Genomic DNA, 13,869 nt, shown 5'->3' on the forward strand with positions numbered 1-13,869 from the left:
TTATTTCTTATATATAATGATACAAAATTTAGGTGCGCTTTTACGTGCTAAAAAAAAAAAAAAAAAAAAAAAATGTTTGAGAGCTTAATTATCGATTTTGTTATTAATTATGAGAAATCTTGTATAATGCAATGCTCGTTTTAATGGTAAAAGCGAATGCAATGTTCGTTTTAATGGCAAAAGCGAATGCAACGTTCCATTCATGATTGCTGTAATTGTTATCTAGCATTGGAAGCACCAATTCATTTTTATCAGACATAGAAGAAAGATATACAAAGAAAGGTTAATATATTAGCCTTAATTGATTATACTATGATAAAAGAATCATTAAATAACTAATGACTTGACGTTCTTTAATTAAAGATCTTTAGGATAAATGTTCTAGTAAACTGTTATCAAATGTTTCTTCAGTCTTGGGAGAGTAAAATATTCGCGAATAGTCCCTGTTTGATTTTTTTTTACCACGGTATTCGTTCAAGAACGAAACTATATCGTTAATTAAATATAAGGGTAGTTCATACGTGTTGTTCAAGTGCGTAATGGATCATCCTTTTTCATATCTTTTTCGTTCCACTACCTAGTAGTTATATTTGGTTTCGTATGTTTCTATTTTTTAAACAAGATACTTGACTTTAAAAACAATGAAAAACTGCTTCGAATATGTTTATGTAAATGCATAAAATTAAAACTTAAGTCGACGAAACGTCGGCTTCAGTCGGTTTTGCAGTAAATTGTATAAAACTCTGCACGCTGGTATAACAGATAATTTTCTCATAATTTCCTTTTTTTTTTTTAAGAATAAATTTTCTAGGGAGTTATAGAAACCAAATTTTTGAGTCTAATGCAATTTTCATCCAAATTCGAGCTACAGAGTTTTTGTTTGGTTACTAACATCCACTGCTCCAAATAATAATATTAACAGCAATTAAAAAGGTAAAAATACTTTCTCTCATTATGCGAACACTGTGTTCCTTAGTTGACTTGAGCAGTGTACCTTTTTCTTTTTGGCATGTTTTTATGACCACAGTCGTTCGCGTTAGAAACGGCTTCCGTTTCCTCTTTGGGGAAATCGTGGAATGAAAAAAAATGCACGCGTTCACCGACAAACCACACAACACTCTTGTAAATGTACAAGTATATACGAGGCACCGTTTTAAAACGCTAAATATGTACAATTGTTCGCCCTAACGCGTTCTCAAGTGAAAATATGCGCAACAAGATCCTTTCATAACGAAGACGAACTACGTAATATGATCATCGTGAGAAAGCAAAATTTTTTATACCACTCTTTGAGTCTCTCTGAACAAATCGATTTTTCATTAATATTCCCTCTTTTCTGTAATTAATGCTGCCATCACACTTTTGTACTGCAAAGAAGATGAAGAAGTCAGCGATGAGAAACGAGGAGGAACTGCAGGAACTAACGATCATAGGAGAAATTTGAAACTATAAGTTGTGTCCTCGTCGAAGCAATAACAAGAATCTTTTTATCGATGTTCCATGCATTTTGAAGAAATCGTTTGGAACATTCAGCAACAAGGGGAGAAACAAGGTTCGTCGTTGTTGCTTCAACGAGGAGAGAACATTAGCGAGGTTGCGTCCTCGGAACCTATCCTGCGTAACTATTACTTTCGGCACCGTTCAATTGGCATTATTTTCAATCGTGGACATCTGTTAGTCGCACTGAACGTTCTTTAACTTAGTTTCGACACCGGAAACGGCCAGAAATGGCTGACGAGCGTGGTCCTTATGGTCACGGGCGATTAAAACGAGTCTTTGAGCGCTATGACCGCCGTTGATCTTCTGCCGAGCTTCGGACATTCTTGGTGTCAAGAATGATCTCAGGTGCTGCCGCTTAATTGGAAAACACCTGTGGAGCACTCGCTGTGCTCGTTTCTCCACGGGCTACACGGCACAGCCTTTTCTCGTTCCATATAGAATTTTTAACTCTGGAACGATGATCTTTCTTATCAAGGCGTTCGTTTTCGCTGTCAGCATCTCCCGGTGAACATCCTTCTTGAAGATCTTAATGCCTGGACGATGGACCAGAAATGCGTTGTCCAAGATGAGGAAATCGTAGTCAAGGACGCACAACGCGTAACCCTAAAACGAAAGTCAAACTGGGTTAATGATTCAGAGAAATCGCATTGGAGAGATTGTTTTATGAATATTACATGAATCGACGGTTTTTCGGTCATCTTTTATTTTCCCATGCATTACTGTCGATATCTTATTTTAGCAAATCTTGTATGTATTTTTCTTTTCTTTCCCTTTTTTCCTTTTCTTGCCGTTTTTAAGTTTATGAACTTGGCGTATATGACGTGAAATCCCTTTAGTATTGATCAATAAATCCTTCTTACAAATGGCGCCATTTTCGTTTCATAGTCTATGAAACGCATTGGCGGTAATTTCTTTGAAAAAATTCATACTTGTTAGTGCATCAAATGATGAAATATTTTTTTTTATAGACGATTTACACTTTCACGAATTTAGGGACGAATAGACTCTCTACGTAGATTAACTCTGAGAGTGTCAGATCACTTTCTACATGAAATTATTTCTCACTGATATTGATATATGAACGAATCACTCGATACATGAAAATAAATACACGAATTTTTTGCGAAATATTTATTACCTGCGATTCTACCGAATATTTTGAAAGTTTCGAGTAAAAATAAAAGTAGGTCGTGACTGTATCGACACAAGTTGTTTTATAAGCCGGAAATCATTTGTACCTGTGTCATTTTGTCGCTTTTTCCTTCCCAGCTAAGCCTCTCATCGTACAGAGGATCATTATTGCTCCCGATGAAAATCGGCTCCCAATGAACGAAACTGCCTGTCCTCTTACCGACGTGAAACACGTGAAGATCCTCCGTTTCCGCAGCTTCTTGCCATTCTTTACTTCGAGGAACGTTATGACAGCCGGAGCACAACTTTTTGTGGAAGGGAATTGCCGTGCCGGCCTTCAGCATCTGAGCCTGAAATGAGAATTATTTGTTAAATTATTTCGTTATTTTTTATACGAAAGGAGAACATTTTTTATTTTTTCAAAATTTCTGAAAATATATTTTTAAGTATATAAAGTAGATATAAATATATATCTACTACTATATATATATATATATACATATGCATATATATGTTCAAGAATACGTAGGAAGTCCACGTATATAGAAATATACTTATACCGTTTACTTCAGAAACACGTGGCTATCGCATAATTTATAATTTATTGAAACTTTAGCAAGGAGAAAAGGACTCTTAAGTTGAAAATTGTTTATTATAATTTTCATAATTTTACTAACAAGAAATTGACTATTGATAAATATAATTTACGGTAATATTGAGTATTGAAAATTTGGAAACGAAAAAGTGATTTTTCACATTTGAAACTTTTATCGCAATTCATATAAATTTTTCTCTTTTACAAAGATTAACTTAATTAATCTTTATTATTAATTTAAATGATTTTTAAATATGCTAATATAACTAAATACTAATGTTTAAGAACTCTTGATTTAACTCAGTCGTATACTATTATCTATATAACATCATTTAGTGTGTTATTTTCATTATGTTTAGTTGCACAAGGTAGTTTTCGTTACAATATAATCATAAAATTCTGCCATAAAAATAATTCATCGAAAGGATAACGGTTTTACAACATTTTTTACAAAAGTATCCGGGTTCAACGTCTTCTTACGCGACTATAATTTCACCGTTTCTAATTACAGTTTTACCACCGTTTGAAGAGGCGCAGTTCTCTGCTTATGCTTTGAAAAAAAAAGGGGCAGAAGGCAGCGTGTATCACGGTTAATGAAATAAGGCTTGTTCGACGTTTGAAAAAATGGAATGAAATTGAATAGTGCATAGAAGTGGTGGAATTGAATTGAATGTTTCATAGAAGTGCGGCCAGCGACCAGCTGCACTTCACAGCAACGCTGCTAATTGTACGTATCAAGGTCCACGGTCAAAGGAAGCGCCACTGATTAAACGACCCTCGCGTTCATGCCATTTAACGCATTGTCGGATATTATGCAGCCGTCATTGCTCTCTTCCCTATCCGTTTAATTAGCTCCAAGTTCAGTTTTCAACTAAAATGTCAAATGCGAATGAACCAAGTTCAGCAAAATGTATTTCTCTGATTAAAAAACGTGAAGATCGCTTCTTACCGGTAATTAAATACGTTTCATCGTGCAATTTCACTGCATTCAGCTTAAAAAGAATGATATAAAAATTGTATAACGATGGTGCAGACATTTCGCATTTTTTGCCAATTAAAATGCTAATTAGATTAGGTTAGATTTAGATTATATCTGGAGCGAAATTAAGTTAGGTTACGTTAGTTTAGGGTAAATGTAATTGAGGTTAACTTGTAACGATGAGTAATTAATAGCTTTAATCGTAAATAAAATTTTAGAATAAAGAATATTAATTATTTAAGTTATTTAATCTTCAGCTTTTTGGATATTTTGCATACTATTGATATACCGTGCGTGGACTGAAATAAAATTCTGTAGTGAACGGTTGCATAGCGACATTTGGTTGTATGCGAATGTCACAACGTAAAAGGTTAACACAAAATAAAAGTTTTAGATCGAAAGTACAATCCGACATGGTAGTTAAATAGAACAGTGACAATCTAGTAACTTTCTTCTCCAATATTTCAACATCTGATTAAATGATAAATATGCTTATTTCAAGCCATGCATTGTAATATACATGTATGTACTAATACTGAAATACCAGCATTAAAAATATAAAATGTTCTTATATATACATAATAAGAATACTTTCATTTCATTTCTAACATTAAAAATTTGCAAGGTTTTCCAATTCTAACTTACCAAATGTGTTTTATTATTAGGCGGTTGACTCTTCTCGTCCACCTCGAAGATGGACAATACAAAAACTTTGGGGTTAGGTTTGTAGAGGGCGGGCTGATCCCTCTTTCTGATCATCTCGAGGAATTTCGCGGGCAAGTCTGGATTCGGGTAAAGCTCGATATCGCTTGCTAACACGTAGAACGTCGGCGCCGATTCACGGGCTATGTTACGTCCGACGTTCACAGGGTACAGCAGCTTCTTCTCGTTTTTATACATCTTTGAAAGCGTGACATTCACCCACGGTGGTCCCAGCGTGCAGTTATACGAGTCAGACATAACTTTCTCGGTCGGGGGTACCTATTTCAGAAAGCAGATTGTGCCACACATTATAATAACAGCTTACAGACTGGACGGTATATGTATAAAGTTATACTTGATAATTTTATAGCTATTTCATTTTTTAGTTATTTTGTAGTTACCTTAATTTTTACTAGAAAATAATTTCCAGTGACCAATATTTTTGAAAATTCGTAATAACGATAATGGTGGTTATTTCTTCAGTGAATATAATAAAACAGATATCTAGTACGTTAGTAAATTCCCTAGAATATATTTTTCTCGAACGTTCATTTTCAAGATTCTAGGCGAAGATAGTAGAAAAGATGAGATGCGTATCGAATAGGCAGAATTGGAAAGACGATGCAATACTTTCTGTCGAGACAGAATAAAAAGTGGAACAAGATGAAAGGTCGGGAAAGTGGTAATTAAACCGTGGAACCAATCAGCGGCCGATAGGGAATGCCTGTTTATTTCTTTCCGCAGTGCATACATAATACGACAGTAAGAGAGTCGTCCTGGAAACAAAGTAGAGCCTTCACACGTGTAATTGGTACACGTATTTCGAGGTACTAGGAGTCGCAATCGTGATTTCGCGTTCTAATTAATTACGTGCACGTGTATCGACGTTACGTCGTGATACAGAAGGAATTAATAACAGAGTTTCGCCACAGAAAAGTACAGCCGCAGGAAGTGCTTCTCTTGCCAATCTATTTTCTCATGCCGCCTGTCTCCAAGTCATTTCACTTTTGCAAAATATTATCCACTTACCTTACTTAATTCGTTCAATTCTATTTCTGTAACTTATTACTAAAGATTTGACGTGTTATTAACAGTAGTGAAAGGACAGAACGATTTTGAAAAATTTTTTTTAAACATGTTACAGTAAAATGTTTGATTGCAAAGAGGTAGAAATAGACCTGAGCTCTTGTTGTTAGTCCCATCTTCTTAAGACTAAGACTGTCGAAAAGTGAGTTATATAACTATCTTTTTATATTCTTTTTGGATCCTTAGGAAAAAGTAGGCCAATTTTTTGGATTATTATTTTCTGTAATTTTTAAAATATTTCTGGGATGTTGTTCTATCGATAAGTTTTTAGAGTTTTGATTTTTAATTTAGTCTTCATTACATTACACGATCAATTTTTAAGTCAAATGTTCAACAAAAATGTTTATTTATTCGAAAATTTTTATTATTTAGAAAAAATAAAAGTTTGCTGTGAAAAAGTTTACAACCGAAACTTGACGAAATACAAACGACACTGCGATCCCTATCTGAAGACTTTAATACTGGACCTGGTATCACAAGTAACATCGTCATAACATACGTCTAAATACAATGAACAACATGAAAATAAAAAGCAAAATAGCGGAAGATGCGTGAATGTCACGCAGTGGAAACTCGACCGAACTGAATACACCGGCAAGCGTCAACAAGTGACCCGATAGCATCGAAATTCTGCACGATCAGCACAGTCTCGTGTTTTCAAAACGTGAGTGGTTTCCATATCAAACGTGCCGAGAAAATCTCGTGGATTCCTTTAAAAACCAGCCTCATCTCCAGAATCTTCACAGTTTCACGGAGAAATACATCAAAAATTCAACAAAATGTATTTTAACACGTATTTCGTGCTTTCACTACTTGGTTTGACGATATGTCAAGCAGTTCCAGCGGAGAAGAAAGAAGAAATCAAAGAAGAATTAAACAAGAAGGAGCTAGAGATAGAACAGACTGGAGAAGACACCGAGAGATCCAAAAAATCGGTATTCTTAATGGACCAAGCATTGGGAGAAGTTCAGAGTTTCGGTATTCAAACTCCTTCACAACATATTCAGAGTCTGAATATCAAACAAGCTCCAGGAGTTTCTGAGACTGTCAGCATCCAGAATCCACAATCTGTTCAAACTCTCAATATTCAAACTTCACAACCTGCTCAAACATTCAGCATCAAAGATCAATCTAGTCCAACCTTGAGTATCAATCAGGATTCAGGAGTTTCTGAGACTATTAGTATCCAGGATTCACAATCTGCTCAAACTGTCAGCATTCAAACTCCACAATCTGTTCAAACACTTAACATTCAAGGTTCGCAACCTGTTCAAACGTTGAACATCAAACCAGGTTCTCCGGGAGTTCAAACACTAAGCATCAAAGGTCCACAAACTCTTCAAGCCTTCAGCATCAAACCAGGTTCTCAAGTCCAAACCTTCACCATCCAAGGGTCACAACCTCTTCAAACATTCAGCATCCAGGCTCCAACCTCTGTTCAAACTCTCAGTATCCAACCAGGTTCGCAAGGAGTTCAGACTTTGAACGTGATTCAGCCTCAACGCGATCAAACTTCTGCAAACGTGATAATGGGTCCTCAGCACACCAAGACTGTCCAGGTGATCCACCCTGGCCAAGGTGGTTCTCAAACCAACGTAAACATCGTCCAACCTTCACCGAAAGAGATTGACGTACCTGTTGTTGAGAAGATTACTCGTACGGAGAAAATTGTGGAGCCTATACCGCAAAGAGTGGTTGTTTCTGAAATGGAAGAGGAGATCGTGGCTCCTGTGGTGCCTATTTTTAGGGAACAGATGGTTTTTGATCCAGAGTGTTCTTGTTTAGTAATAGAACCAGAAACCTTGCCAACCTTTTTTAAGTACTTTCATTTTAAGTATGGGAAACCAAAATTCTACTCAGCTGTGAAACCTAAGATGTTGATCAAGCAACCTATGAAGGTTTTGGAGGTTAGGGAACGCGCCTTGATAGGTGTATAGAAAGCAGCAGTCGATGTAAGAGAATATTTATTTATTTATTTATTTATTTATGTAAATTGAAATCTCTAAGGATTGTGTGAAGTAGAATAATTTATTTGCTCTTTCTAAGATCTTTAAGAGCAGTTGAGGGAACCCATTGTAATTGGAGAAATAAAATTGAAATAGCACCTAAATTCGATTATACTTATTACTTTTCCAATATCTCAAACCGTACACTTCCATAATAACGATCTACCGAGGATAGATACGATAAAGTAATTTAAAGTAGATGCAACACTAATCGGTCCAACAAATAGGACATAAATAAGGTACAGAGAGGAAGGAAGTCATTAATACTCACCATTTTTGGCACGTGTTTGCTGCTGAAGAATACATGAAAGGTGACCAGCTGGGAGACCAGAGAGCTGCCACAGTTTCTCGAGTACTTGATGGCGTCGAGGGTCGCCGCGAAGTCTGTGCCAGGGGCGTGCATTGCAATCGATATCGGCGCTCTCCATCGCTCCAGCAACGGCTCCAGATTGTCCAGGAACGTGTAATCCGCGTGCGTGGTGTACGTCACGCTTTCCCAACATCTCACCGCTATGCTCATCGGCACGTAATTATAGAGGACCCAGTAATCACCTCGCTGCGCCCTCCTCGGTTCCAAGGATTTTTCGTTGCACTGCACCGCTTCGTTTAGGCTCATCGCTGATTGAACGACCGGCAAACCGCTCTTTGCCTGTAACAGGAATGCCAAATTGGTTAATTGACGGAACCGAGGCGAGGCCTTCTGACCCTGGCAAAGAATATTGGTCTTCAAATCTGACTCAAGCGAGAAGTAAGACATCGCTTGAAACTTATTGCAAACCAAAGTCAATTAGAAAATCTAATCTAACTTAAAACGTGATTCCAATTGAAAGGAAAATGTTTGTCAATTATAGGGATCCCTAGACAAACTCCTAGGGAATAATGGTTCCTTTACATCGAGATATAGGAAACAAATACGATTTCAAATACAATGTAACAGTATATAAGCAGGTCACACGATGCAATTTCACTCTTGAACCTATTCTCGATAAAACATAATACCACAACGGTTGCCTCGCTTACTTCCTCACAATCTTCTATACTGAATTTTGCGCGTGACATTACCGGCATTCCCCTTTATTACTAAATTATTGTTAGATACAGTTTCTTGCAGCAGTATCCATCAGAAAGGTCGTAGAAGGAGATGGTAAAAGCTTTCGCTCCAATTTTGCAGAGTGACGGGATGGGGAAAGGCGAAAGGGGGCGGGCGGAGATACACGTTGAAGTTTTCCCTTTTGAAATATTGAACTGCAAAGCGGTAGGAGGCGGCTTCTGAGCCCGGTTTTACGCGACTTAATTCCTCTACGCTCCCCTAGGAAACTGCGAGAAACTTGATTCGCGAAAAAAGGGAACCTAACCTAACCTAACCTTAAACGACTAACCTTAGACCTACGTATATCGAACAATTGGTGAATTATACAGACTTCCGAAGACTTCTGGATGACGAAACTTATCCGGCGTAATTTCAAGTGTCTCGAAATTGGACACGAATATTACTTATTTTAAATTTCGTCTCTTTTTATATTTTTACCGATGGAAATTTTCCAGTCATTGCCGTTCCCATTATCAACGAGCTAAGCGAACTAAAGTTCTTCTCGAAACGTTCGAAGGTAAATAGTGTAACTTGATACTTCAGATATTCATGGTAGATTAAACAATTTCAACGCGGTTACTAGAATGATGTTGAACTGTTATGCATGTGAATGGGTAATCAAGTAACGTACAGTTAATGTTAAAAATGGTTACACTGGTCGCAGCTAGTATCTGGAATCTCAGTTCACGAACGTTATCGTGACTACCGTGCATGTAATACGACAATGTAAGAGCGACCACTTCTGAACCTGACGTAGTTTCTTGAAAGGGTCGACAGATCTTATCCAATGATCAGGATTTTGAACGAGGTCGAGTCGCTTCTCATCCAGCGGCGAGAACAGTTGAATTTTGGATGAAAGTCGATCGTTTCGGGCAGAACACACTTTTTTGCGCGATAAGATCTGGCGAGATAAGGCCGGGACAGAAAATATCCACGGCGATGGACACTCTGTAATCCAAGAACCCTCTACTTGGCTCATATTCCTGTCATATACAGCTTGCATCGACCCCGTCGAAACGTAATTTCTTCGATGTCACGAAATCAAAGGATTCACGATTAATTTTGAACTTTACTAATATTTAATAAGTAATTATAATTATAAATAATATTACATACTATAATTTCTTTAGTATTATCATCGTCAGTAGCTTCTTGCGAAAGATATATTTTCCATATCCAATTATCGAATTTTCTAGAAAACGATTCCATATTTTCCATTTACTATTAAAGTCGTTTTCCCACGATCAATTCCATATTTTCCATATATAATTGCATATAGAATTTTCCACCAACGATTTCATACTTCCCACTTCCCGTGTGAATGGATTTTCTTCCATCAATTGCACATTCGATTTTCCATATCTGATTACAATCGATTTTCCAGGCTCGGTTCCACATCTTCGACATCCAATCGGAATCAATTTTCCGCGTGTAATTAGATTCAATTTTCCGGAATCAATTGCACATTTTCTACATTCAATCAGAATCAATTATCTCGGTTCAACTTCAAATTCAATTTCCACCTTTTCCATATCCAATGTGCAATCCATTTTCCGCCATCAGTCTCGCATTTCCCACGTGCAATTGGAATCAATTTTCCAAGGCCAATTGCACACTTTCTACGCTCAATTAGTATCACTCTCCTGGCATCAATTTCACATTTTCCACGTGCAACTGAAATCAATTTTCCACGACCAATACCACGCTTAATTAAAACCAACTGCACAATCAACCATAATGGCATCTATTTTCCTTCGATAATTACCTCGGAAGTGGTGTTCACACGACAATGTTAAACTTCACCCAGAAACACAAGACGTAGAACGATGTCGTAGAACGGATTAGTCATCCGAGATCCGAGCGAGTGGTTTGATGGAAAGTCCGATAGGACGAGATTTCTCTCGTCGTTTTTTGCTCAATTATCGCTGCAACGCGCGCGATTCACGTTACTTGCATGGCATCGAACGTGATTATCGATCGAAGCCGGGGTAATCTGTTGAAGATTGTGATGCTAGCAAATGGTACGCGGAGAGCTGTTGATCGAAACAACGATCGATCCGTGAAATTGGTTATGGTTGACGGTATAAATAGCCAACCTGTGAATAATTCATTGATACTTAATGTTTATAATCTATGGTCTAAGACGGTAATCGATTTCAGTCGATTTCGTTTGATCTGGTTTGATCAAGGCCTACCTACTACCATTGACTATTCAGTATCCTATCCAATATCCAGACGTGTTTCCTTCTGGAATCAGAATTAGTCGTTTTATGGTATAGAATCGAAGTGCAATTTACCTCGCTAAATAGTCATCAACAGTGCTACAAGTCACAACATTACATCGTCATAACGTCGTCTCTATAGTGAAAAATAGAAATACCAACAGATATTGGTTAATTATTTCCCGGCCTTTGTTCATGCTAGCTACCTAGATGAACAGAACATTGAGCTTTTTTCACAACTAGCAGCTGACGCGTACCGGGTTTTCCACAAGTACACTTTGTTCTTTTATGAATTTGTACTACGCTGTGATGCACAAGTTCTTTTTTCTTGGTCAAAGAAAACTTGTTTCTTGCAACTTGTTGGCAATATTTTCTACCACCTCTCTTCGATTATGCTATACGTGTACGTGTAAGCAGCTTGATATAGGAATATATGGAAAAACGAATATGGTATTGTTTGTGGAAAATCGAGTATACCGCTAACAACGAGTTTGTTGGAATTTTTAGGCACAGGATACATTAGCCTTCTAAATTCTCAATTATATTGTATCATCGTTATATTTATTTAGCTCGTCCAGACGATCTCAAAAAATCCACTTTTAGCTCCTCTGTGTTCTATTTGGTTCGTGGCATTATCTTAAATATGGGCGATACTACCAAGAACCGTTAGAAAGATGGCTGAATAGCTTGCGTTAGATTATTCTTTTCAAAATAATGCACACATTGTTCCATGGTAATTTTACTTAGAAGCTGAATTATTTGAGTCTCAATGCGCGTATTGTTTGCACATCGTAACGTTCCTCTTTGAACAACTTATGGCGCGTTCGCACTAAGCGAGCGAATGTTCCCCCACTTTTCCATCGTATCGTATTGTATTGGGTTTTCCCTTACTCGTCTGAAAGCAAGGCGTTATTGCGAGCTATTTTTCTGTTTCTCGTTTGCCATGAGTCCAGTCTTTGACCTTTCCATCCTTCTGTCTCTTTCCATCCCTCAGCCTCTCGACAGGGCTCGAATAGCTTCGAGTCCAACTTTTACAAACTTAGTCCCCTTCAAAGCGTTAGCTAAGTGTTTAAAGCGTGTATTCCCCTTTAAGGCGTAAAGTGTGTACGAATACAGCGTTGCATCTGACCGTATGTACGCGCTTGAACTTTACTTTTGCTCGCTACAGCGTAGCCAAAAACTCTGAAGGAATTCCACTCACCGTCTGATTATGCCTGTGCTCTGGCCCGTCGCCGTTCTTGTTATCAGCCTTGGCCTCGTTGGTCGTTGGCCTCGTGGTGAGCAACCTCGCCCTGGCTAGACTGGTCGTGTTACCGCGTGCGCTCTTGTTCGAGGCATCCTTGATGGCAAGCACAGCTGACGACGTGGCGCCCTTCTGAGTACCATTTACGAGGTCCACGGCGCCAAAGGTCTCGGATTGCAACGGCGCCGCCCAATTTGTCGGCGGTTCCTCGATCCAGGGCCCGGAGGAGCCGAAGTGGGCGCACACGTAGAGCAACACGCAGATGTTGAGCACCACCGACACCCGAAGTGCCCAATTTCTACGTAGTATGCTCAACATGCTCATCGCCAGCCTCCTCCAGGACCACGAACCGGTTACCGTCCTATGGAGATCGTAACCAAGCGCGGATGGATGCGTTTGCTGTTCTCTTCCACCACCTCCCCACCCCTATGGGGCCCCTGATGCTCCGCGATCAGGATCTGAGCATTGTTGGCCACAGCTTCGACCTCCTCCCTCTGGTTAGCCTCTGAAACACGAATTAGACTTCGTTTAGGGCCGATTTCCTCGTCATTCGATTTTTCTTTTATACAGGGTGGTTGGTAACTGATGGTTACCAAGCGGAAAGGGGGCGATTCTACGCGAAAAAAGAAGTCGAAAATATAGAATAAACATTTTTCGTTCGAAGCTTTGTTTTCGAGAAAATCGACTTTGAATTTGGGCTCGGTACGCGTCCGGTACGTTATAACGGATCTCGCTGTAGATCGTTGTCTTTCCGTTTGTACCACCAGTTACCAACCACCCTGTATGTCGCACTTTCATCAGCGATCTGAACGCAGCGTATTCTACGGGTTGAAGGTGTTTTAAGAAATTGCTACTCTGAGATCTCGTGACGAGCACTCTTCTAGTGACAAGTACTCTTTAGCCTTGCTTCGAGCTTGCTGGACAGTCTCGTTCAAATTGGCAACAAATTCTCTGGATTCTAATGGCAACTACTCGGTGATCTCCGTGATTCTATCTTGATGCAGTTGATTGTGGCTTGATCGCGCCTTCATATAGCGATTTTTACGTCACAAAATATATACGAATATTTACCTACTTCGCAAATACATTGTATGAGCTTACAGATACGAAGCTAGCGTAGATAGTAAACTCATTGTAGCATGTTTATCATTTATATTCGTTTATTATATTGGTGGAATTACAATTTCCATTCAAGATTTAACGGGTTATCGGTTTGCTCGTGGCAGTGTCAAACGATCTGACTAAAATTAACTCGTCTTTATTGATTTATCAACTCCGTGACCAAAGCAGTCCCTGATTAACAAACGACCCCGTC

General features: G+C 38.4%; 1 protein-coding gene across 1 annotated transcript in view; it reads right to left on the reverse strand.

Moving 5' to 3' along the window:
* Window positions 1-339: 339 nt before the first annotated feature.
* Window positions 340-13,869, reverse strand: part of LOC117242557 (beta-1,4-glucuronyltransferase 1) — a 58,236-nt gene continuing 44,706 nt past the window's right edge. Inside the window, exons 2-6 of the mRNA XM_033509343.1 lie at window positions 12,513-13,059; window positions 8,271-8,648; window positions 4,851-5,186; window positions 2,739-2,981; window positions 340-2,103 (exon numbers count right to left, since the gene is read on the reverse strand). Of these exons, the coding sequence (XP_033365234.1) occupies window positions 1,906-2,103; window positions 2,739-2,981; window positions 4,851-5,186; window positions 8,271-8,648; window positions 12,513-12,878 (1,521 nt within the window). The 5' untranslated portion in view covers window positions 12,879-13,059 and the 3' untranslated portion in view covers window positions 340-1,905. The remainder of the gene's footprint in view (window positions 2,104-2,738; window positions 2,982-4,850; window positions 5,187-8,270; window positions 8,649-12,512; window positions 13,060-13,869) is intronic.

Source organism: Bombus vosnesenskii, unplaced genomic scaffold, assembly GCF_011952255.1.
Source record: "Bombus vosnesenskii isolate JDL3184/JDL3185 unplaced genomic scaffold, Bvos_JDL3184-5_v1.1 scf7180000016274, whole genome shotgun sequence".
Lineage (NCBI taxonomy): Eukaryota > Metazoa > Arthropoda > Insecta > Hymenoptera > Apidae > Bombus > Bombus vosnesenskii.